General features: G+C 40.8%; 1 protein-coding gene and 1 long non-coding RNA gene across 10 annotated transcripts in view; one reads left to right on the forward strand and one right to left on the reverse strand.

Annotated features, from left to right (window-relative positions):
• The window catches only part of tns1b (tensin 1b), a 191,391-nt gene that overhangs the window by 121,620 nt on the left and 43,568 nt on the right, over positions 1-26,203 (forward strand). For all 8 annotated transcript variants that reach the window (XM_085434574.1, XM_085434578.1, XM_085434581.1 and 5 more), the window contains exons 5-12: positions 4,904-4,945; positions 14,099-14,148; positions 19,508-19,679; positions 21,878-21,928; positions 22,018-22,140; positions 24,021-24,085; positions 25,364-25,447; positions 26,044-26,156. In XM_085434574.1, the coding sequence (XP_085290700.1) occupies positions 4,904-4,945; positions 14,099-14,148; positions 19,508-19,679; positions 21,878-21,928; positions 22,018-22,140; positions 24,021-24,085; positions 25,364-25,447; positions 26,044-26,156 (700 nt within the window). The remainder of the gene's footprint in view (positions 1-4,903; positions 4,946-14,098; positions 14,149-19,507; positions 19,680-21,877; positions 21,929-22,017; positions 22,141-24,020; positions 24,086-25,363; positions 25,448-26,043; positions 26,157-26,203) is intronic.
• LOC146691258 (uncharacterized) overlaps positions 15,031-26,203 on the reverse strand; it is a 107,921-nt gene continuing 96,748 nt past the window's right edge. For both annotated transcript variants that reach the window (XR_014915559.1, XR_014915558.1), the window contains 2 exons: positions 17,829-17,871; positions 15,031-16,789 (listed from right to left, as the gene is read on the reverse strand). This is a non-coding gene — a long non-coding RNA (uncharacterized LOC146691258). The remainder of the gene's footprint in view (positions 16,790-17,828; positions 17,872-26,203) is intronic.

Raw genomic sequence — 26,203 nt, forward strand, 5'->3', positions numbered from 1 at the left:
AAACACCTGACTTACTTTGAGCCTACAGCCTGTCTTTCATTTTGGTTGCGATGCTTGATAGAAACCATCTGGACCACAAGAACCGTGTCAGTATAAAAGGACCTTGGATGAAACAACAGTTTAATCACGCCGAGCTTTCTACTTTTTTGTCAGCTGTCGGCATTCTGGCAAAATCTGCCAAATCTTTGGTTTAGTGTTATAGGTGATGCACAAGTATTCTAAACTAACATGGAGTAGAAAAGTGACACAGGTTGTTCAGTTTGGAGACATGTAGATCAATGAATGTTGACAGAATGTAGCTGTTAGCAGCTCTAGAACTAATCTTTATCATTATTATTAACCAAAGACACTGGGAAACCTCTCAGATATCCTCACTCTGAAACCAGGCATACTGAATTTGTTTTCCTTTTAAGCCAAAGCTGAAATATTTTGTAGATCTGTGGGAGAGCAATGGCCTGCATTTAGCCCCTCTCATGAGCCTCAGCTGACTTTGTTCACGATGATGACACAGCTCTGAGCAAGAGATGCGCAAAGGAGGCACAAAATCTGAATATCTATGATGAAAATGATTTTAAGTTCAAAGGCTCACTCTCAGACTAATAGTTGTATGGAAATGGCACATGAGGCACGATTAGAAGGGCACACTAACATACTTGTGAGGTTTGTGTTTACGCTGGCCTCGCAGGTGCTGCAAAGCTCTTGGCCACAGAGGAGTGTTTGTTTTGCTCTCGTCTTTATTCTCGCATCTGTTGTAATTATGTTTAATCACGATTATGTTTGAAGAGTTTTTTGCAGTCTGCCCTGCGGTTGTGTGCTGTCAGACCACAGCACATTCATTCGGTGTGCACAGGGAGGCCAGCTAAGAGTTAAAATCTGCAAGTTTGCACCCCTGTCACATGGGCCAATGTGATTCAAAATGAGAAACACAACTGTCTCGCTATAAAGTAGATTCAGGATTCTGGTATGCATTACTATCCTCCACAGCTTCTTGCTTTAATCAGATCCTGAAGTTTTAAACTGTAGCTTCAAATAAATAAAATTATTACATCTGCTTTGTTCTTGATTTAGAAAAGAAACGATACGAACACGTCTCGAATGAGAGCTTCAGATCAACTTGTTGCTTGGCTTGATTCAGCAGAGGCTCCTGCTGACAGACATGTGGCAGAATGACACAGCATGATGCACTAAAGCTGCAGCCTTAAGAGCTTGCTATGTCAACATAAGGACTGCAAATAAAACTAGTATAGTGCCAAATCACAACAACAGTCACCTCACCTATAGAGAAACCCCCCCCCCCCCCCCCCCCCCCCCCCAAAACAACTAGACCCCAACAAGATGAGTCCTGGACTGGGAGCTGGTTCCACAGAACACGGGCCTGAAAGCTTAATGTTTTGCCCATTTCCTAATTCTGCTTTTAAATACCCAGGAACCACAGGTAAACATCTAGTCTTAAAGAAGATAGTGGTTGGCCTTTCCTTCACTGTGAATACGTACACAGTCCTGGGCTTGAAGACTTGACCTCTTGATCTTGAATCTGAAATTCCGAGCTGGGACAGATAATTTAGGTTTAATTTAAAGCTTTTAATCATTTGGGTCTTGGAGTTTCTGAAAGCTTGGTCTGTTTCTTGTTTCAGAATTGTGACATTTATTGTGCACAGCCTGCAAGAATTGCCCTGATTTAAGAAAGAAAAATGGTAATGTCTGTATCAAAGCCCCCCTTCAAATGCTTCGTTTGAAGATTACTGACACAAACTGCAAACACTTCCTCTGTCGGCTGTTTTGCTGATACAAAACTTCTCCGGCTTTCTCGTGCTCTCTAAATTATTTGCATCTCTAAGCGACGACGTGCACATGGATGCAAAACAGCCATCTGGCTGCAATCTTGCAAAGCGGAAATGCACATGTTCGAATATATCATTGTGAGAATTGTTTGTGTCTCTGTGTGTTTTTCTGGGTTTACACACAATGGCCTCCATTTGTGTGAAAATGCCTGCGGCTGCAAATTTTGGCCTTGCAGTGAAATCCACAGTCTGCATTTAGAATCTCAAACATTAGCCTGCTGTTTCCTTGTCCTTCATTCTTAGAAACAACATCTGTCTGCATGTACAACAGAGAGAAATGTAGTCACGATGCTGATAATTGAATCCCTTTCAGTCATAAATGCTGCAGTTTGGAGCAGACTCCAGTGACTGTAGGTCTCTCGTGCTCTCCCTGCTTGGCGGTTTAGTCTGAGTGTTTGGAGTCTGTATTCTAGGGCCTGCACGCTCAGACTGTAATTAACAGTTTACATTTGCTGTTTATGTTCCACTGAAAGTTTCTACAGAAGCAGATCGTCCTGGGTGTTGCAGCCCAGCTCTCTGTGTGGGACTCTGCAGAGATCACTACCAAGCAGGATTAAAGAATGAACCGCTGCAATCATATGTTGCACAATTTAATTTTTACAATAGTTAAAAAAATATAAAAATTTAAAAAATATAATTTCAATAAAACTTGAGTGTCTTCGGTGTGATGAAGAGAATCTATATCTGTGCACGAGGCAGACAAAGATGGATTTTTGGACTTTTTATTGTAATTCACTGAAAATTAGTTGTATTTTTCCTCGTTCTTGACTTTTAATGGCATTTACAGAGAGGAGATTGCTTTTTGTTCTCTGGTATCAGCTCTGTTACCAAAAACAGGACATTAGCTCAGGGGGTTGGGACGCGTATCTGTAACCGGAAGGTCGCCGGTTCGATCCCCGGGCTCTCTGCCCTGGTCGTTGTGTCCTTGGGCAAGACACTTTACCCTACTTGCCTACTGGTGTTGGCCAGAGGGGCCGATGGCGCGATATGGCAGCCTCGCTTCTGTCAGTCTGCCCCAGGGCAGCTGTGGCTACAACCGTAGCTTGCCTCTAGGGCTGGGCATATTACCCAAAATTCAGATGGCGATATAAGATATATATCTCGATTTTTTTTTTTTAAAGCCATAAGTTAAGAACAAAAAGAGAGTTCTTAGTCACACTGTGTCCCAGATGTCAAATGGGCATTTTCTTTACATACAGCGTAGATGTACATGAAGAAATTACTCAAAAATAAATTATCAGCATTTATTAAATAATCATGGTCCATAAATAAAAGAAAACAATGTTGTTTTTGTGCATAACGAAAAGCTCACAATTGTGCAGTCAAAATGTAAACTAATAGACCATGAGCGTAATAACAAAGAGACAGATTTCACAGCTGCACCACGTCTCTGAACAGGTGCCATTTGTGGTCCTTATACACACACAGTACGGTAATATTACGTTGAAGCACAGTACTATCACTCCGCGAGGCGGCTCCATCAAGCGGTGCAGCTCCGTAGCTTAGCAAAGTCATATTAAAACATTTTTTGACAGATTGCTGAGCGCTGTGTACCACATAAAATCGGTTCGCGGTCAGTAAGCACAACCAGAATTCATACATAAGGCGCACTGTCGATTTTTGAGAAAATGAAAGGATTTTAGGCCGTGCAGCCCCTCCTGGCTGCATGTCGTTAGCGCGGTTAGCTCGCTAACACCGTCCAGCCCCACGCACGGGGCGATCCGAGGTAACTCGCTAACGGAGATTTTCCGCTTTCATCTTGTCATTGCCTGCAGGTAAAGCTATGGGGGAGGGGGAGTTGTGTTCAGTGAAGGAGAGGCGAGGCCGAGTAACGTTGCGTAGAGACATAAGTGGACGAAAGAGAGGCAAACCTGCGGCTCCACAAGTATAATTATAACGTAACATAGACTATATCGATATAAACGATATTGTCACATCTTATATCTCATATGAAAATATATCAATATTTTTAAAAAACTCGATATATCGCCCAGCCCTACTTGCCTCCACCAGTGTGTGAATGTGAGAGTGAATGAATAGTGGCATTGTAAAGCGCTTTGGGTGCCTTGAAAAGCGCTATATAAATCCAATCCATTATTATTATTAATGTGTGGGTATTTTTTAGGTTATTTCCATGGTTTTGAGAATTTAAAAAGATATTTTTCTATACTTAGAGTGAAGAGAAAGAGGACATTTAGGGATTGAGAGATGCAGAATGATATGCAGCAACTGGTACTGCCAGTATTATTGTTCAGATCTTCCTGCTATTTACCCTAATGCTGTCTAAAGTCCGAACAGGCTCATGATCTCCAGAACATGAAAAAATGTGAAAAAATGAGCAAACCCAACTTTCAGTGCAGAGTATTGAAACTTTGGACTCTTCTTTTTTCTTTTTTTTTTTTTACTGGTGTTGAAACAGTCAGGTAATGAACATCTCTGCATAAAAATCCACAGCAGCGTGGATCTTCAAATGCTATGATGCATTTTAGGCCTCATTTAGTTCCATGCACATGTGTGTGTTAGTCTGAGGTTAGTGGAGCCCACACAAGCTCATGACGTCACAGATTGCTCTGTTTTCTTCTTCTCCTCTCTGCCATCTTTTCCTCTCTGTACCCCAAATCCTGTTTCTTCATCTGTCTGATTGTTCCTGTGTTTTTGTTTTTTTTTTCTTAGCATGTCCATCAACCCCTTCCCACCACTTTCTTCTGGTTTCTTGTCCCACAGTGCCCCTTTTTTCCTCTCCTTTGTCTTTCCTGACACTCTCTCTCTCCATAGCTGTATATGGTGTTGAAAAAGAGAGTTCCTCGGCTGGACTCTCTGGTCTTGGCTAATGGAAGCAGACCTGTCTCTTTGTGTAAATATTTGCACAGAAGGATTATAGATGGTCCCACACATTCAAGGTGGAGTTCTACTCCACTCCAGGCCACATTAGGGCAAGGAATGGCTCTGAGCATAGCGTAAACACCCGATGACACAACATAACATCTCACGAAGTCAACTGTTTGAAGCGTATCGGCAGGTGTTGATCTCACTGTCTGTCTCTTTTTGTCGTTTCTGAACAGGCGCCGAGCAGTGACCTCCCTCTCAAACATGTAGACACCATGGTGAGTTTACCTGCTGATTTTTCGCAGGTCCATTCTTCTTGCTTGGTTAGACTAATGAAGGAGCTGATGGATCTGCCTCTGCAGCCTTGGCTGAGAGGTCAGACATACTTGATGTAGAAAAGGTATAAAGTATGAGTGGATGGTTTCCCAGCTGCCATGAAGGACATTCATTATAATAAATACTTCAGAAAAGCCAGATTAAGTCTACACTTGATGCACAGCAGGGCCTGTTGAGATCAAAATCCCACTCATTCATGAGATATTTTTAAACAATATCTCACATCCATCGTCCACAACAAAAACACATATTTGCGCCAGATGATATCACGTTATCTTTTCAGAACACAAACATTAAATCATATCAAACAGGAAGTTCTTTTCTAGGCATCAAGCCACATTGCTGTACCAAACAGCTAAGTGGACTCTTGGTTGCTTTTGGTTGTCTTTGATTCATCAAAACAGAAACATTAAATAATACCCAGTTGAAATCTATCGTCGAACCCCGTAACACCAAAGATGGTGTCTGTATGACACATCCTTCGACCCTACATCCAAGTAGTCCTTATTTTCTTTAAAAGAATATATTCAGACAGTTTAGCTGCTGGACTGACACGAGTACATCTGGAGTAGAACAAAAAACTGCATAGAGCGGTTACCTGCAAGGCCGTTGATTGGCAACCTGTGCCAAGAAGCACTTGGGTTACGCTAATGTGACCAGTGCAGTGTGCTGGAATGCAAAGTCTGTTTGCACCTTCTCCTGTGCACCTGGAGCGTAGCAGGCGTGCATTTTTTGAGGCTCGTGCAGAGGCCTATGGCCCCTTAAGAAAAAGTCGTAATTCTACTGAATGGTACAAGTTTGAGCTTCAAATTGTACTTAAAGTACGTAAAGTAAAAGTACTTTCTTCTGACTCACGTCCGTGCTTTTATTGAATCATACACAGCAAATCCAGCATGTCCAAATTAACACTGTCGGATTTGATTTCAACACTATTAAAGTGTCTATATGGGTCCACACCAGAGAGTGTTAATTTAACTCTTTTTGGAGAGTTGGTACGTTAACTCTGATTTAGTGTTAAACACCAAATCTGTCTGGAGTTGATAATTTAACACTTGGTGTTAAGAGTTTATATATTAACTCTCAAAGAGTATTTTAGTTTAACTACGTAAGAGTTATCTTCTAATTCATTCTAAAAAGCGGGAATTTTACTGTTCTGAACTTCTAGAAATTTCTTTTGGAAATAAACATTTACTAAAAAGATGCAATGGTTTTTGAAAAACATTTATTCTGAACTGTGCACCACAATTTCAAAACATTTTCTGAAAGATGTAACAGTGTACATGTTCTCACTTTCATTAGAATTTTGTTTATCAAAAGGTCTGACATGGTAAATGCAAATAACAGCATTCTCATCACTTATTTCTTCAATACAATATGCATGTCCTTCATTCATCCCTTTGTGGAACTTCAACGCACTTCTGCTCTCCCCCATATTCCATCTTCACAAGCATATCCTGTGTGGAGATTGAATAAAAATTAGTTGACACTAATTAACGGCACAAATAATCCAGTAAACAATTGCAGCACAGTAAAAAAAAAAAAGGAATCCTCTTTGAGCCATTACTTGTGTAAAGTATTTTCCCAAAAGACAAGGACACAGGCAACAGGTAATACTGAACTAAATGTAAAACCTCAACTTTTTTCATTTTTACCTAAACCGTCTGCACAAAACTCTGGAGGGATCTAAATGCTACCGTAGAATCGAGTCAGGACATCTGCTACTGCTGTTTGCTCGTTTTTTTTATTTTTTTTTTATGGGCGATCGTTTTCAGGCTTCAAGTAGCACCATTATACCAACATTTCACATTCTAGACATTGTTTTAGGTGTATTTGACCAAAAGTTTGACTGAAAATTCACATGCAAGCTTTTTTTCAAGGCTGTGGTATTTGCCCGCAAACAATACCTTTCAGCTAGCTAAAACAGAATATTATGCTATCAGCGAGCAACATGGCTAATGCCTTTCACACAGCTTTGTCTCAACTCCAAAGAGCCACAGAAGTAAAAGCTAATAACAATTGAAACAATCTTTGAAAAAATGACTTACCAAGCATGGCAAACAACTCAAATATGTAGAGCAAAATGTTCTGAAACGGCTTCACTTCAGCTTCGATTGGAGCCGTGCTGGGGGCGGAGTCTGTGAATTTACTCTGTTGGTGTCATAGCCCCTCTAGGAGTTCAGAGTTAAGAGGTCAAGAGTTAATGTTTCCATTGTAACACCTCCAGATTTGAAATAGAAACACTCATTTTTAACACTCGATTTTAACTACTATCATTTTACACCTCAGAGTTACATTAAAAGAATGTGACTCTGCTTAGAGTAAAATTAACTCTACTTTTGCAAGAAGACTATTAACACCAAAAAATTTAACACTTTTGAATTTGCTGTGTAGTTGCTGATTTAATAATGTGTTTAATCAATTTAATGTTGAAGCTGTAGATGATTTTAATTACTTAATATATCACGTTGTTGCTTTATCGATAATACTGCATCACTGAATATTAGTCGATTTATATTAAAATATATGATGCAGGTTACAAAGTTCAATATTTGCATTTGAAATATTCTGGAGTAAAGCTAGATGGTAACATAACATGGAAATATTTTGGGGAAAAATTGTGGATGTGTTTAGTGAAAAGACAAGTGTCTGTGGCACGTGAATTCTGGCATCCTTCATCTCCACTACGACATCTGAGTGATGTTCAGCTTACGCAGCGTGAGCGAGATAAGCCCAGCACAGGCAGCCGCATGGCCCGCTAACTATTTTTAAAAAGGTTTTGTCTGTTTACTGTAGTATAAACTCTTTTAAAATGTAACTGAAGCATCTGCAGCTAAAGTGAGTTTATAAAATGAGTTGTGGATCAGATAAATATTATTATCTGTTTAATAAATTGTGTTGAGTATCAAGTGTGGAGCTGTAGCTTGCATTGTTTTATGCAAGGTGCTGGCATGGTTCATTTACACATGAGATGTTAGACTCTGGGTTACCGGGTTAATGAGATGAACGGTCACAACTTAACAACAAAAGTGTGACTTATGCCTCCTTCACCCCCTCTAAGCTTTAAATATGAATCAGTAAGGACGTGTGAAACAAGGAGACCCTCAATTTTCACTGCATACACTGTTTGACACAAACCTCCAGTCTGGGGGCTCAGTGTGTGGACTGGATGGAAGTTTTGAGGCGTGACCATCTAATGTCTATGCATTCATGCAACACTGGGCTCAGTGCTGCAGCTACATTAGCAGATATGAACAACTTCCAGTATTTTTAAACCTTGCGTTTTTGTCTGTGACTGCTGGAGTATTTGGACATGCTGGTTTTCAGCCCAGACTCCACAGGTAGCATTGGGCAGTAATGTATTTTAAACACATTTTTTTTGTTATTGTTAGAGTTTCAGAAGAGTTGATATGATTGTTGGTTCTTTTTGCCAACTCCTTGAGAACAATAAATTTTGATGTTCTGACAAAGCACTCAAAAATAAGGGTGGTACATGTTTGCTTTGGACTCACTGGGCACTATTTGTCTCCAACACAACTTCCTGCGAGTTGTATTTTGTCTGAGAAAGGAAGGATCGAGTAACCAATTTAGAGTTGCCACCCAAAGCCGAGTGCCCGCTTTCCCCACAAGGACCAAAAATACACACAAACAGAGCTGTGTGCCTTTTTGGGAATGGTGTGTGTGGCTGCTTATATTGGCGTTTCCCATGTTATCCTTCAGTCACTTGAGACAGTCTTTTAAAAGTCTTGTGAGTTTTTCCCAGTCCGGCACAGTTTGGTCAGCACCTTAAACGAGGGCCAAAGTCTGAATCACACCCTCGGCGTAAGTGTGTGATTAGACGAGTTGCTGTTTTATGCTTACTGTATGATCACATGTCTGTACAGAGTGGACTGTATGTGCTCGAGTGTCTGTTTGTGTGCAAGTGCAGCTGCTGCTGTCTTGTCATGGGCATTTGCTGTGTGGTTACACAGTGACGTGTGGCGGATGTTTGGCCACGCCTCATCGCCTTGGAGCATCACAGAGATTTATCTTGTGACAACAAGACCTGCATCAGTTTCTGCTTGAGCTTTGTTTTTCTTTTCTGCTATGAACATCTTGGCTGTTTTTCTTTAATCAGTATTAATTTTTAAGCTGCATCATTTTACTTCTTTTTCTGATTTCACTTCCCCGACAGATCCCCCTGCCTTCGATCCTCAGCTTCTCGTGTGAGAAAGTTGATAAGATGACACACAAAAAAAGGCACGTGGTTATATTTGTACGGTTATGACTTAGGACGTGCAGCAGTGAGCAGCTCCACTCAGCTGACTTGTGTGTGTTTATGTCTACAAACATGCATCAGTTCCCACATGTTTGGCTAAAGAGACGGAAAGGCTTAGCAATTTAGATCCATGCAAAGATGAGAAAGAGACATGGGAGCGAGGGAGGGAGGGAAAAGTTGAATGCGGGGGGAAGAGAGAGATAACGAGGCGGAGGGGGGAGGGTGGCCAACGGCAGAGAAAGAGAGGGAAGGGAGAGCACACAGAGGACAGAAGGAACGGGACGAGGAGCTCTGTGGAGGAGTCTGCCCCGACCTCGAGCATGTAGTGGCCCGCTGCAGGCTACGGCCCAAAATAGAGCCCTTTTTTTCTGCTTTCCTTCTTCTTCTTCTGCTCCTCTGCTGTCAGAGAAAAGGGAGAGGTTTCTTAGAGGGAAGTTCACTGCCGGACACAGAGCAGGGAGAGGCAGCGGGAGCTCTCCAGAGATGAACCGAGGAGGGTCTTTTAGGAGGCGGCTCTCCTCTCTGAGGGGGGCATGGCGATGGAGTACAGGCTACCTTTTCAGGAAGGTAGGATGCGATGAATGAAGGATTTGGCTAAAAGCGGCTCTTGTTGCTTCTTCTCTTTTCACGCTCAATGTTTTTTTCTTCTTTGTCATAGAAAAAGTTTTTGTCTCCTTCGCAGACTTTTACAAGCCCCCAACGTCTTTTCCCTCCCTCCCCCCCTTCCTCCCTTACTGCCTCACTCTTTCTCAGATGGTTAATTTGTATGGCCTGCTTGTAAAGTCAACCTCCCCAGATGTTTTTCATCTGGAAACAGGGCCTGGAGGACCCCCCACTCTAATTCCCACCTCCTCCTCCTCCTTCTCTTTACCCACTACCTTGCTTCTTCCTCCTCCTCCCTGATGGAAGTTCCCAAAGGAGATGGGATGTGGATTGTGTCGTGTTTAGGAGCTTAACGTCTTTAACTTTGGGAAACTGTTGCTTGTTAAGATTATTTTCTTCTTTCATTCTGTTAAGCTACTCCAATGTGCTCCTGCAGACCCTCCATTCATGAACTCGTCACACATCATGATGTCTTTGAGTTTTTCAGAGGCAGAAACATCAATGTGACCACAGTGAAAGTTATTGTCTTATTGCTGACCCTGGCTTCAATGCAGCGCCTTTACTCTCCCAGATGGTTGCAGTTTAACTTAAATCTCGTGGCTCATAAAATCCTCTGCACAACAATTCAGACTAATTTGAAGCAAAAACTATGAATTAACCGCCGTCTTTGCAGCACAATATAAACGACAGCTCTCTGGCAGTCTCTAATTAAGACTTTTTCGCTTGCATGCTGGTGGCTCCGTGTCCCGTGTTGGCGTCCCTTTACCTCAAGAAACGCTTGGGCTTTTCCTGACCCTGATGCGCGGTAACTCCCTCAGCACCGCTCGGCACAAACACTCAGCCCTCTTCACGCTCTGCGTTTGTCTTTGAACCCTCTCTTTTGGGTCGTTTCTCGCTCATTCATCTCTGTCCTCCTCTGGTGACTCGCTGTGCTTTGGAGCCCCTTGCAACATGTTGAAGCACTTAGTCCAAAGTGCAGACAGAGTGGGGGGTGGATTTGCTTTGTGTCACCTCAGTTGGGCAACTGACTCATGTGAACATTTGGGCTGCAGAATCGAGGGGAGGGAAGCAAAGCATTTATCAAAACAAACGGGCCGTTCTGGGAAAATACCCCATCGTCTGATATGTTTGTGTTTGTGCCTATGTATGCGTACGCATTCACGGCCCTCCAATGTCACAATTAATACAGATACTTGTTAGAATCTCCAGATTCACCAAATAATGGTTAAACTCTCTCTTGGGGTGTCGAATAACACTGTTTTGTCAAAGCTGTTTGTCCTTTTAGTGTTGGTGATGTAACACACCAGGTTGTAGCAACATAGAGACAGTGCTCACTCCCAACCCATCACATCTGGATGCTCATAAAGGTTGTCATGTTAAAACAAACTGGGTAAGCATAATTTTTTAAGGACGCTGCAGAGGCGTATCTTTGCTTTCAAAGGGGACTTTTTCCCTTTGTGTATAATATTGCTGCAGCTGGTATATTCAAGCTCAAAGGATGCAAGCCACTTCTGGCAGAACGTTGGTATTTGATGCTGTGGGATGTTGAAATGCCAGATAATAACTGTAACTGTAAGGTTTGATTTCCCAAGAATTTAGGAGGTTTTAACGTTGGACCAGAGTTAAGTAACCTCCCCACAGATGCTTTAATGTCATTTATCACCAGTTGATCTAGTGAAAGCCTTCCACGGTGATAAAAATGCAATTTCCCGGTTAAATGCTCTGGTACGGGGATGTGGAAGCTGCTATTAGGGGAACCAGGATCTCTGAAAGTGAAGCTTTCTGTTGTGTTCAGTTTTTCTACCCTCGATCTTATTTAGTCCTACTTTTTATTTTTCTTAAATGTGTATTTTTATGAACCTGTTGTTTTTAATTCTACTGGTGTGTAGTATTTGTGCATCAGCAGAAGGTGTAGTAATGGGAAAATGGAGCAAAAGGTCATGCTTAGCCCTGACTATTGACATATCTGTTTTGGTGGCTCAGTGGTTAGCTGTCGCCTTATAGATGGTCGCCAACCCTGAGCCTGATCCTGCTGGAGGTTTCTTCCTGTTAAAAGGGAGTTTTTCCTTCCCACTGTCAGCAAAGTGCTTGCTCATAGGCAGTCGTTTGATTGCTGGGATTTCTTTGTATTATTGTGGGGTCTTACCTTACAATGTAAAGCACCTTGAGGTGACTGTTGTTGTGATTTGGCGCTGTATAAATAAAACTTAATCGAACAGAGTAGAAAGAAGGTCCTCTGTCTGGAGTTTCCATCTGTTTCCTGTACCATCATGGCCCAGGATACTTTTGCATAAAGATTTTCTAAAAAAAATCATAAACAGACAAGCACAATCTCAACCTGAGTCTCCTGTTTAGAAACCTTTTAGACTATTATATGAAACATGAGAAAAGGTTTCACATTTCTAACAGAGTGTCAGTTCTTCACTCAGCGACAGTCGGCTGTTAGGAGAGCAGAGCAGACTAATGCTCATACAGGAAGGTCAGTGGTGCTCTTGACACTGATGGTTAGCCAGCCAATCTGATATAATGGATGATGACGGATAACAGCCCCTTCCTGTGTACATGTGACCCAAACATCACAGGAGAGTGAATAAGTCCACGTGCCCTCTGACCCCCCTCCTCAAGCTGGTCTGAGTGGGGGGGGGGCGAGGCGGGCCAGGCTTAGTGGAGCCAAACACAGCCGGTCACTTTCAGCCACACTTCCTCTGCTTTGCTCTATGAAGGTGCCATGTGAAGCTGTTCTCACATGGCGCTACACAGCTTCATATAAGAGACTTCCCCCTCCTTCCCTTCCTAAGGTATAATACACACTCTGCAGCAGTGATCAGATCTTTGTCTTTCAGAGTGTTTATTTTCTAAAGGGATGAAAACTATTTCAAACTCTAACTGCCTGTTAGACAGTATAACATCACAGGACTGGAGACAGCTGGCTCGAGCACGCGTTTACAGTCTCATTTGAGCAGTAAGAAGATCTGCCGTGTCGAGGTGAAGGTCGTCGGAGTTTTCTGTTAGTATCATTACCTCAGCTACTCCACAGATTGAAGCCTGATTGGCTGATTCTGAATTTTCAGGATTGTTTTCTTTAAAGATCTACATGCGGTATGTTGAAATTATAGTAAAAGGGGAAGTGATGCAGTCATTCTTTCCTCGGTTTCCACAAATAGTTGTGTTGCTGCTCCTATTACATGTGCTGCGGACAGCGCTGAGGGGAGTGCAAATGATGCCATAACACATCTCTAAATTACATCGAGCATCAATTTTCTTTTAAATAATAAAGAAATAAAGTCCAGATATCACACAACATATATCTCAGTACTGATATGTGTGAGAGGCACACGCTGTCTCTAAATATAAGATATTTGGTTATATAAAAGTGTACAGGAAAATTATGCTCGACTCTTTTGCCGGGGCGATCGTGGCTCAAGAGTTGGGACTTCGCCTTGTAATCGGAAGGTTGCCGGTTCGAGCCCTGGCTTGAACAGTCTCGGTCGTTGTGTACTTGGGCAAGACACTTCACCCGTTGCCTACTGGTGGTGGTCAGAGGGTCCGGTGGCGCTGGTGTCCGGCAGCCTCGCCTCTGTCAGTGCGCCCCAGGGTGGCTGTGGCTACAATGAAGCTTGCCATCACCAGTGTGTGAATGTGTGTGAATGGGTGGATGACTGGATGTGTAAAGTGCTTTGGGGTCCTTAGGGACTCGTAAAGCACTATACAAATACAGGTCATTTACCATTTTGATTGCTGACTACAGTAAACACTTTACTGATGAGTTTATGACCTCAACCACTAGTTTCAAGTCTTACTCAGTACAACATAATGCTTATTTTGTAAATTATGGTCTCTATTAGAGGAAAATAAGAGGGTAAAGTAGGTAGTGCTTTAGTTAGTGATTGACAAGTTGTTGTGTGTGCAGCATTCTTCTGATTCTCACTGGGATGCATCCCACGGACCTCCCTAACCAGTCTGTGATTCTGCTACAGCTACAATAATTATGATTTACATTTATGCTCTGCTGTAATCTGTAAAATCAAAGGCTCCATTATTTTCCAAATTTCAGAAGATTCAAATTTACCAGCAAGGCTGAGCTGGTTACATGGATGACTGAAGCGTCATTTTAATAATTCGAACGTCTCTTTAACTGATTTCCTTATTTGGTGTATGAATGTTTTTAACAGCTTGTTGAGAAACATCTTTGTGTGCATGCAAAGAATACTAATAAAGTTTTTCTTTGTGATTGCAGGGCTCAACAAAATCCTCAAAGAGCATGGAGTCACGGCGCAGGCCATCGAGGTAGCTTCCCTTCTTTCTTGTCTCCTGTCCTCCTCATCAGTTTTGAGTTTTCCTACTTTTCCTCCCTTCTCTCCACGTTTCCCATAAAAGGCTTCATTTGGATTATCAGGCTGCGTTTGTTTAATTATTTTAGAAAACGATCTCTCCTGCTTCCAGCAAAAGTGCAGATTTATAATAAGGGGGGGGGGGGGGGTGAAATAAATATCAGGCTGAGCTCTGTGCGTTCTCTGCATCCTGCTTGATAATGTGAGGAATCTGAAAATGAAAAGTTTAGATGTAATGTGATATTGGCCGATTTTTACCAGGGGACACTGTAAAAGCAACATGCCCCGCTGTTGAACTGGACCGCTCGGTGTGTTGTTGGACATAAAGATATCTGGTGTCAGCCTCGGTCCTCAGGGAGTCACACATGTTGTCAGTTGTGTAATTAATGTGTCAGACTTGATGGCACAACACAACTGTGTGCTGTGCGAAGCTTGAATGACAGTTTGGCTCCCTCGCAGCAATTCACCTAGATGATATGAGGTAATAAAAACAGTTCAACATCTGGAACATCAGCATTTTTAACAGCCCATGCAGAGAACGTGTGAGTTCATTTACTGAGAGGATTACACCTGATTTCCATCCATATAAAGGAAAACATTTTTAAGTGCCTAACATCAGAATCATTGACAGTTGTCTGATGTAATCCTCCCGCTAAATTAACTAATCCAGTCAAACTCTGGGTTCAGACAGGTTTGGTACATTCCTATGATCACACTTTTTATTTGCGTGGAGGTTTGTGTTGCTACGCCGTCCTCTAAGCCTACAAATAAAAGTGTTTGGGTAATACTACCTACCTACTTAGTTTAAATAACTAGGTAGTGTAGACAAAATGTTTAGTATTATTTTATTTTTTTTATCAAAGCTAAAGAAAACCACAATTCTCACTTGTGGTAAACATAACATATCATAACACATCTACAGTGACAGGTTAATTTGACAGCTGTGGTCATGCAACATTGCAGATATTATTACATAAGTTCTCTGATTCTGAAATGTGGTGCACAGATCTTTCAACTGAAGACTTTTAGACATGCTACTTGCAAAAAAGAAGCACTGAGTTTGTTTTCTTTTGCTCTCATTCGAAGCAAATGTTCAAACTACCTAACTTTAAGATAGTTTGTCTTGATCCATGCTGAATCACCCCGGTAAGGATAAATCCGGTAAGTTGATTCTGTTCATCTGGACGTAGCGTTTTGAGTGGGAGAAATGATTCGTCACTCATCCAAGTGAATTCTTCAGGGACTGACGACGCTACGTCCAGATGAACAGAATCAACTTTTTGGGATTTACGATGGTTTATCGGTATAGGTATACAAATGTAACCATTTTCAGGTGTATTTTTGTCTTCATCACCTTCTAGGGAAGCACTGAAATATTTAACTGGTAAAAAAGATATTTATTACTTTTATCTGTTTACTGTTTGGTGCTGGAAAGGGAATATACAATAAGTCTCTCCTGAAAACAGTTGCCTGTTGCTGGAAAACCAAAACAAGCTAAAATGGGCTTAAATCCCTGGGAGCTTGGCGGTCTTATATTACAATTTGTCATTGTGAACTATTCCTTCTGCATCACGTTTATATAATATTTAACATATAGAGGTGAAAAGCATCTGTAACTAATGCAGAGAAAAAATGAATAGCGCATGGTGTTAAGTCGTTTGCTTAAGAAACTCAAAATATTAATAATAGAAAAGGTCAAATCAGTCTAAGTAGCGAGTTTAACTTGGACGAGCCAATTGACCTTTTGGGTCATGAGAAAATATGTGGTAATATGTTTATACCCATCAGGAAGTATGACAAGTATGATTATAAGCTGAAGTCAAGTAGGGTGCTCCGTATTTTGAATGGAAGAAACCATGGAAATCCCGGTTGTTGACTTTTATTGCAGATATCTTGGGGGATTTTTTTTTAACAGTTAAATGTCTAAGGTTTCTGGATTTAGGAAAAAAAAGGTTCAGTGTTTGTCTGAATTGACAAACGAGATCAGTGCAGCACTGAAATTGAGCATGCAGAGATAATGCGTCATTCGTCAAATGCGGTATGCAGAAAAAGAGCAATCACTTAATCTCTTCAGCTGATGAGAAGCAGGTTGGCACTCAGCCGGTCAACACATGCTGGTGAATCTGGAATGGGACCAAACCACAGGTCTACAGTATATTGGCTTTGACTGCACTCAGAGGTGAGAGGCATACACAAGGAGATGCAAGAGAGTGAAAAGGAAATGGTGGGAAAGAGGAGATGCAGGTTTAAAGAAATATTTTCAAAAACTTGATAAGACTTCTGTCTCAGCACAGTAGAGACATGTGCGACATATCAATTTCTTTTATCTGAAGTGATGAATAATTTCCAGTAAGCATGTTTTGAGTGGCTCCAGATGTACAGAAAAGAGCAGGTTACAGTATTTGAACAGTAAAGCTGGAGCGATCCCCTCTCCCAGACATATGAGCAATTTCCTCAGGGGCTACTCACAGCTGACAAATGTGGGAAATATGCTGCAGTCTGGCTCCAGGCACCTCTCCTGCAACCTCTTCAACTCACTCCCCACCTTCACTTCACCCACTTCACTTCTTTATAGCCTCTTTATGGTTGATATTTTTCTGCAAAGGCAAAAGTCGGAAAGAGGTTTGATCAGTTGAGGTCTGTTTATTGCTAGTGAGACGGTGAGTCGCAGAGGACGCCTGTACGGCTCTACATCTCAGCCTGCAAAATGACTTCAGCCCATATAACTAAACCAAATCCAGACATCTGCAAGGAAATTAGAAAAAAATGTAACTTGCGTATATTCACAGCAATATTGCATAAATCTTGCATGTGATGATTCTTCTAATAAAAACCCACAAAACCTGATCAACAATCTTTTTGGCAAATATTTGGCAATACAACAGAATATATCAATTAACAAATTTCAGATCAACTCTGATTGCAATGTGTTGGCGATCTGTTTAATAATTAGATGGCAGTTAATTGCAAACCTTTGCAAATTTGTCTGAGAGTGAATACAGTCAGTCTGTGATTGTTTGCAGACAGATTGCCTCCCACCGCGCAACCTGTGCAATCACATCACAAATGAAAGGGGTCCCCTAGAGTTAAGGGGTGTGGCATATTGTTGGTCACTGCAAGTACTTGAGTGCAAAATCACCAGACAACTGTGTTTTTCTCCCATCCACCCTTCTTCTTCTTCAGTTTTTTTTTTCTGTTAAGGTGTTTTCTTGTATACATTCTTTTTATGTGTCAGTTTTAGATTCATGACATCTGATTGCTAACTTTTAACTAACTTTTAAATTTTAACTAAAACTTTTCTTCTTCTGTCATTTAATGGTCGGGCATTGTACAGCTACAAGCATTTCACCCCCATGTCATACTGTGTATGGTTGTGTGTGTGTGACAAATAAAATTTGAATTTGAATTTTTATCTGCATGTCATTCATGAACTCCTCTAGGGACTGCAGATGAATATCTGGTACAGTACATTGTACATTGTTCCTGTGTTTCTAATTAGGTGGAGCTTTTTTTTTTTAATTTCCAAGAGAGATTTCAGTAATTATGTGCAAATGGTGGGACACACACACACACACACACACACACACACACACACACACCCCTAAACTAAACATTAAAAAGTGTGCTTGCACTTACCTCACAATGCTCGTTGCAACAGCTCTTTGGCACGTAAACAGGGCTACAAGAGTGATATGTAAAAGTGAGTTTGACAGAAAAATGTCACAAATCAATAAAGACAAGAAAATCTTTCAAGTACGTCTTCAGAGCAATATCAGTGAGAAATGTAAAAGTAACAATGAAATATATTTTACATTCTAAAGACTATAAACACACTGTGGGCAGCACATTTGGGGACAAGCCCAAGCACCAGACGTCCATTGGTACCATACAGTATCATACTATCCCAAAATTATTTAGTAAACATTTTAAAAACAGACGCAGCAGAAACAAAGTGCTGTACACAAAAATAATTACAAGGATGCTGTGTCTGAGGTAAATCTGATCAGTCCTGACCTTTAAAAAGAAGGATTTGTAAAGTAAAATTCATCTTTTAGCAAACATTGAAAAGAGGGATTAAAAAAAGACTAAATGTGATTCAAAAGTGAGTAAACCATCCACTAATTAATAACAAATGACATTTAATTTGGTTGAGAGCCACTCCAGCCATGCAGATAACGTTTTTTAAGCATAAAAGCATAAAAGAAGTTGATGCCACGTTTTAAGGATCTTTCTTTCATGTAAGCACGACTCATCTAGTGCTGCATGTTGGTCTTAAATGGACTTTTCTCCAATATTTAGCTGTAAAAGCACATCCTTTTCTGCTAATCTCCTCAGATTACTGAAAAAATAGCTTTTTTGCTCCTTCGCTTTTTAACCAAATCTCTGTATTGTTTAGACATCTGGAAAAGTCAAAGAGCAACACCTGCTCTCATTTTCTCAAGAGCCTGAGAGTAAATTACGGATCAATCAGGGAATTCTGACATCCCTTTCATCTGGGCTTCCTTAATCTCTCCCTTTTAGATCTAATCTGACCAAATGAGGGGGAAAAAAGACTCAGCAGAACAACAACCAAAACACTTTTGCTCATCACTGATCATCAGTTTGCGTGGTCCACATATCCCGCAGCCCCCTGGTGTGTTCATCGGATGCGTCACCTTCTCCTCGCTCGCTTTTCTTTGCAGACAGTCTAAGCGGGGTTCATGCAGCAGGGAGAGCATGAACCCCGCTGAGATTTAGTGATGTCATTGTGGATTTGGTATTTATGTGGTGTATTGCCTTCTCCATATTAGGATATTTGTTCCATGTTGACTTGAAGAAAGAATGTTGTGTTCTGTTTGCAACACTGCGGACATTCAGTTTACAGATGACGTATGAAGCCACATCATTTTTTTGTTGCCTTGGGCTCCAAATATGTGACTCTGAAGATGTGAAGTTAAAGTACAAACTTGAAATTACGTCAGAAGAAGACGTGTCTTGTGACATTTCTGTAAGAAATGACTGTGTCCATAATAATGTTGTTGCCTAAAACAAACTGGGACTGCTACCATCTTTAGTAAAGCAGCCCTCTCTGCCCATATAACATGAACTGGACAGACGTGTATCCAGTATCTGTATAAATTAAACAAAAACTGCTACCTAATTAAAATTGACCAGCTTTCATCCTTTTGGCAGTCTTCGGTTAAAGCCATTCAGCTGCAGTGTATAAATCACATGTGCTGCATTACTTCGGGGTATTAAAGCTATCTTTTGCAGTCCGGTGACCTGCATTGGTTTTTCTATCAGCTGATACTCAGAATTACTTCTTTTTTCTGCAGGAGTGCGAGTCTGCTGCAGGCCCTGGAGGAGAGCTACGAGCTGGACCTCATCTACATCACAGAGCGGATCATCTCTGTCTCCTTCCCCAGCAATGTGGAGGAGCAGAGCTACGCTGCCAACCTGAGGGAGGTGGCCTCCATGCTGCGATCAAAACACGGGAACAACTACCTGGTAGGGTTTCAGAAAAACCGAATAGTTATAAAAAGTCATTATCAGCTCATTTAGCTAAGGTGTAACCACATATTCACCTAACAGAGTGGTTATATAACATCTGCATACTTTATATTGCATGTGATACCTGCCTCACGCTTCGTTGTTCAAAGCATCGCTCCTGTTGCTTTTTGTTGGGCCGAAAAGTGGTTGCCTGCATTTAAACTGTTGTAAATGATTTGTTGTCCTATTATCTGCCAAACAGATCTTAATTATATCTCTCATAAAAGTTATTTTGAGCCAGAAAGAACATTCCTGTCAGAAGTTAGAGGCAGTTCTTGGGGAAAAAGTCTCATTGAGGTTAAAAAAAGATGTATTTTTCAAGCAGGATCTGGCCAAGAGGGGAGCAAAAATTACAATAAATAAATAACATAACAGTATAAAGATATTTTAGGTGGCCGAAAAAGTCCTGGATTGATTATATTGGCGGCAGAATAACATAAAGATAGTATCATACACAACCCCCCCCCCCCATGAAAAACACGTTATTTCTTCAGTTACTGGTAAATCCTTTTTACAAAGTTCTAATTACCAATATAAAGCAAAGCTATTAGACATAGAAAACACCCCAAAACTGTGACTTCCTGTATCTGTTAGCAGTGTAGGATATAACCCATGCTGGGCAGCGGGGACACAACCTCAGTCAATGTGTGCATTTAATCTTTTGCTAAACTTAAACAACTCCAACTTGACACTGCTGTTATCTATTAAGAGTCAATCATATCTTTAAAGTAAGTCTTTCTTACTGCATTTGCAAATCCAAACACACATGGGTGAAAGGGAGGAAATGGATACACTTTTAGTCACCAAAACTAGCACAACCAGCCAGTTAATAGAGAAGTTTCCCAGCAACGGCAACAGTTAGTTCATTGACGGCTAACTACATTATTGAGTTACAGGTTGAGTTACAAGAAACTCTGTTCAGGACTGACTCATTCATGATGTGTTGGCTAATTTAACACCATCGCCAGATACTAAAAATGGCTTCGTTCGAGTTTGGGTGATGTTAAAAGCACATGATTTTTATTCACTGAACCACGATGACCCCGCTAAATATAGTCGTCTTTTCTCTGAAGTTTAGTGAAGCATGACTTTGGAATCAAAAACATTAAAGCACAAAGCTAACATTATGTTGCACTGTAACATATAGAAGTAGCTAGCTCTGTCCTGTTTGACAACAATTAGTTTAATCCCATATTTCCTCCATGGTAGTATTGTTAATATGATTTAGACTATAAAGATGCTTTGATGCTTTCTTATTTAGCTTGAAATGTTTTAAAGTCAGCCAGAAATGGAGTTTTCTATCAATTTCTCTCTCTACTTTGTTAGTAATCTATCATAGCTAATAAAACCGGTCAATGAGAGTTGTCATTTCTACTGCAAATGATGAGACAGCTTTTGTCTGAAGTTTTAAATCCCAAATCCATATACACTTTAATCCTTGTTACTTGACTATGTGCATGTAGCATGCCTCAAAAGCCTGCAAAATTCTTCATGAAGCAAGCCTTGACATTTGGTTGCCATCTTGGTCCCGCCTCTTGACAATATTTTGATAGAAGCCTGAAAATAAAATGGGAAGAGAGCCATAGCATTGATTTCAGTGGTCTTTTGAATTGAATTAATAAGGTGGCACCATTGCAACAAGTCAGCTTATGGAGTTTTTTCTTACTGCTAAATATTCCTTAATCTGTTTTAAACTTTATTATTGCCAAGTGGAAGCGTTTAGGAATCAGCAACTCACACACAAGGTGCATAATGCCTAAAAGCTGCCAATAACTACAGAGCTCCAAACCTCCTCTAGGATGAACATCAGCACAGAAGCTGTGCACCAGGAGCTTCATGGCACGGGTTTCCATGGCCCTGTAGCTGTAATGTGTGGTGTATCATTCCCTCTGGCTCATCCCACAAACACACTGAACAAATATGATTCTAACTCAGATTATAGGCAAATAAAAACATATGTACCCTTACCTTTACTATGATAACCAAAGACCGAGGTGATAATGAGTACATCTCATATCATGAACCCCCATGTTTGGTTCAGTTGCTTACTGGCTTGGCTGTACGAATTCTCTAATATTTTCGTATTCAGGATTCCCAGAGTGCCCTGCCTCTCTCATTTAATATCTTGTGTAATATTTATTTGTACTTTTCTTTAGCTCTTCAACCTCAGTGAGAAGCGCTATGACATCAGCCAACTCAATCCAAAGGTACAACTGCCTGCTTAACATCTCCTCTCTTTGTCTTTGTTACTGTATGACCACCGGTATGAACAGCAACCTTTCTCCTCCTCTCTCAGGTACTGGACTTTGGCTGGCCCGACCACCACGCTCCAGCCTTGGACAAAATCTGCAGCATCTGTAAGGCCATGGACACGTGGCTGAGTGCGGACAGCCACAATGTTGTGGTTATACACAATAAGGTAAGAGTGAAAAACGAGAAGATGCTGTAAAAACAGTCAATGACTGCAGGCAGTAGAGGGTGCTCTCAGGCTCTTTTCACGACCGCTGCTTACCTCAGAGGCTGCAGCTGTTTGTGCATGTGTGCTTCTAATGATGTTCCATCTGAGTGAAACACTGACACTGAGTGCGTCTCTTTGTGTGCTTGTTGGGGCTGGATGATGGTTAGGAAAACACAAATTAAGGCTGTAAGGCATGCCAGTCATCATGGCTACTTAGGTTTATTTACCCCTTTTACCCTTAACAATACCATAAAAACTAAAGTGACCGATATTTTCCTGTTGTTGCCTAAACTTACTTGGATCACATTATGCGCTTGTGGGAAGCCTCAGTGTGCTGACACACACCATAAAGAGTATATCCAATACAGCTACTAGGCTGCCGTCCCGAATGTAATACCTAATCATTTTCACGTTAACCCCGCTCTGTTCCTGATTGTGTTTTGCAACATAGGAATTAACCATGGGATCCTAAAACATTCCCACAGGGAGGCTACTAACAAGTCGGCTGCTGTAGCAACCGCTGTTGTTTTTTTGGTTTTTTTCCTGCCAGTCGAGTAACGACAGTTTGGTCACTAAGGAAGCTGACCCTGCTGGTTTCCACAAATCATTTCCACTGGGCTCCACGCTGTTAAAGCTGCCGCGATATTTATAATGTGGAACTCACTCATTCGCCACAACGAGCTTTATTTTAAAGGCGGATAGATGGGCTAAAATGAACGCCGTCTCTGTTGACATAGTATCACATGCCTGGACACATATACACGCTCAAATATGCAGACGTTTTTTACAACCAGACGTGGGCCACTTCACCAGTTTTACACAAAACGGTCCGTTTACTGGTCACGCGGAGGGCTCAGCTTGTGAAAATAGTTGTATAATGTTTTCTGTGGCTCTGGAGAGTCCCAATGTTCTCGACTGGGGCCTGGAGACTTATCCAAGGAATCTACCATGACAGAAAAAAAAATTTGCCGTTTTTGAATCTCTGCATTCCTGACAGCATTTTTTTTTTTTTTTTTTTTTTTTAAAGAAGGCCATAGTTTAATGACTTTGTATAACATAATATGATAGATTATTTTAAATACAGTGTCATTTGGAGCCTGATTCCAAATAAGAACTTTCTATTGGAAAATTTTGACATTTAATATGCATAAAGTTGATGTGTTCTGAAGTTACGTATACCTGCATAAAGCAACTTTTAACATTCTGTATCAACTTTTCAATTAGCCTATTTCAAACATAACTGTCTGATTGCAACAGTGCATATATCATACTTTGTATGTGCACACCTTCAGCTTTAATTCAAGGTGTCTAACAAAAGTATTGCACAAGTATTTAGGAATTTCAGACGTTTTAACACACAGTCACACCCAAATTTCCAAAACTACAACAGATTTTCTTTCTTCAAGTACTTCTGGACCTCAGTGTAAGTGGAGCACCCTGTGGTGGAACTGAACTGTAAATAAGGACATGCCCTTCTTGAAATTTAACAAAAATAAAATTACTTTTAAAAAGAGAACAACCCTATCTAACGTGATACTAAATAATGTTGCAGTTCCTGTAAAAATAAGGGTCATTTGGTCCTTATTGTGTAAATTTGATGGCTATCATTAACCTGGGAATGATATCTGTACCTCTTTGCTTCTTTTGAACTTTGAATTAATTTTATGTCTTTTGTTATATTCTACATGACTAAAATAACCATTAAACATATTTGGACATTACACAGTTAGTGCCTGAAATACCTAGAGAAGAAATCCATAACAATATTGTTTTCTGCATGCTTGACCATCATGAGATGAAGATAAAATTAGCTTACTTGTGCTTGACTGATGTCTTTTCAGGGCAATCGAGGCAGAACAGGAGTGGTGGTGGCGGCTTACATGCATTACAGCAACATATCTGCCAGGTAGGTCTCTGATCCCAGCTGCAGCTGGAGCTAAAGTCACATGTCCCGGCCACTTAAAAAGTGGAGCGAAAGTCAGAAAGAGAAGGCGTGAAGATGAAATCTGGCATTTTTGGAAAACAAGGGGGAGGGGGGGTTACATGAGGACAGGCTTAAGAGGAAAAACTCAATAAGCCTGCATTGTTCACAGGTTTGAAGCCCACATCTGAAGTACAGTTAAAGATGTGATGAGGCAGAAGGAGGGGGGTTAGAACATGAGACTGAAGACCACCAGTTTAATTCTGGTAAATCAAAAGAACAGTTCCTGATGTCATAATTATAAAAGTGAGCTAAAGTGAGTTAAGTTCTAAGAGACACCGCATCATGCGACTCAGATTATAAGTGAGCTGCTTTTCGTTTTCTGTGTTGGCTTTGTTTCTTAGATAGGACCACTAACAGAATGACCTCCTCGTAAAGAAACAACCAGATGAGCACAAATCAACGTTGTTTTTAAAATGACACGATTGGTCATAAAAAAAAATCCCAAAAACGTCGTACTTTCCTGCACAGCTGTCAGGTTCCTTTGTTATTCCATTATCCTGCAGGCTAAGGTAAAGGAGCTTCAAACAGAAAACAACTGTGAAATTGTGATGTGCCAGATGTGCAGGGAAAAGTTGATTTATGGTCAAAGCTTTTGATTGACTCTTTGCATTGAGGTTAAGTAGAACAGCTGTCATTAGTTTCTTGTGGGACGTATAGCATAGTACACTGAAGGAAAAAACAAGAAAAATGTTTTAATGACATTCTTTTATTTGTTGTCTTACTTATTCTAAGATATCCACATTTCCAACAGCTGCACATTGTTCTGATCTCTAACAAATCATGAATAGACCTACTGTGGTTACTTCTGCTTTTCTCTCCTCTAGTTATCAAGCTAATACTCTACAGGGGTCATTTATGTGGCATATTTTCTTTTTTTCTAATTTATTCAAATCATGACTTGTAGGAATTAAAAAAAAAAAGTTTATTCATAGAAAACTAGTAACTTTCTAAGCTGAACTTTGTGTTGCATTCACTGCTTATTTTGATCTTTTTTTTTTTACTCATGTCTGTTTTTGTTATTTTCAACTTTCTAATTTTTGCAACCTTACAGCTGCCTTTTTTTTCCCTGAGAGCTTTTTGTATCAAAGGAATTCCCAGTTAAATAAAGGAAAAAAAACATTTTAAAAAAACATTCCAGAAATACTGAAATGGAAATGGACTAGAAAATGTTCTCTAACAAAACTTTATTTCAAAATGCAGTGCCGACCAGGCTCTGGACAGGTTTGCCATGAAACGCTTCTATGAAGACAAAGTGCTTCCTGTGGGTCAGCCATCTCAGAAAAGGTCAGTCTTCCCTCCAATGTTGTTTCAAGTTTGACCCCTGAGTGAACTCTCTCCCTTGTGTCACTTCACTACATTTTTAAAGCCGCATTAATTGATTTTAATGGCCTCCGGGGGGCAGTAGAAGGAACCGCAAACAAAGTGTGAACTTTCAAGAATCGTTTGCACGCGTAGACTTTGAGATTGAGATTTGTTAAGATTCATTTTCATTTGGAGTCGCATTTCTGCCCTGTTATGAATTTTGGTCAGTCTTATTCGCCACTAATTTTTTAAAGAAAGGCTTTTTAGCTGCTATAAGATCCTCTGTGGTGGATTCATAGTTGTGTTCGTTGGTTGGCAGATAACCAAAATCAAAGATTCATAATTGGCTGAACATGCAGAGTTGGGTGGCAGTTGTCTTTGGATCTGTCTCAGTAAATATAGTTTGTGATTAGTGCCACTTTAAACCATTTGATGCATGAAGTTTTTTGGCTCCTTTGACATGACTGACAAGCTAAAGGTCAAAGTGAAAGCTTGTGTCTTGGATTACATGTTCATCCTTTAGTGGTCAAACACTGGGCACTTTAATCCCCGCTGCTTCTCTCCCTCTGTTCACTCAGGTATGTGGAGTACTTTAGCGGCTTGCTGTCCGGACACATCAAGATCAACAACAAGCCGCTGTTCCTCCATCACGTCATCATGCACGGCATCCCCAACTTTGAGTCCAAGGGAGGCGAGTATCTCTCTCTCTCTCTCTCTCACACACACACACACACACAC

Source organism: Copadichromis virginalis, linkage group LG16 (assembly GCF_057382275.1).
Source record: "Copadichromis virginalis isolate Kocher_CV1m ecotype Utaka linkage group LG16, C_Virginalis_male_GT1.1, whole genome shotgun sequence".
Lineage (NCBI taxonomy): Eukaryota > Metazoa > Chordata > Actinopteri > Cichliformes > Cichlidae > Copadichromis > Copadichromis virginalis.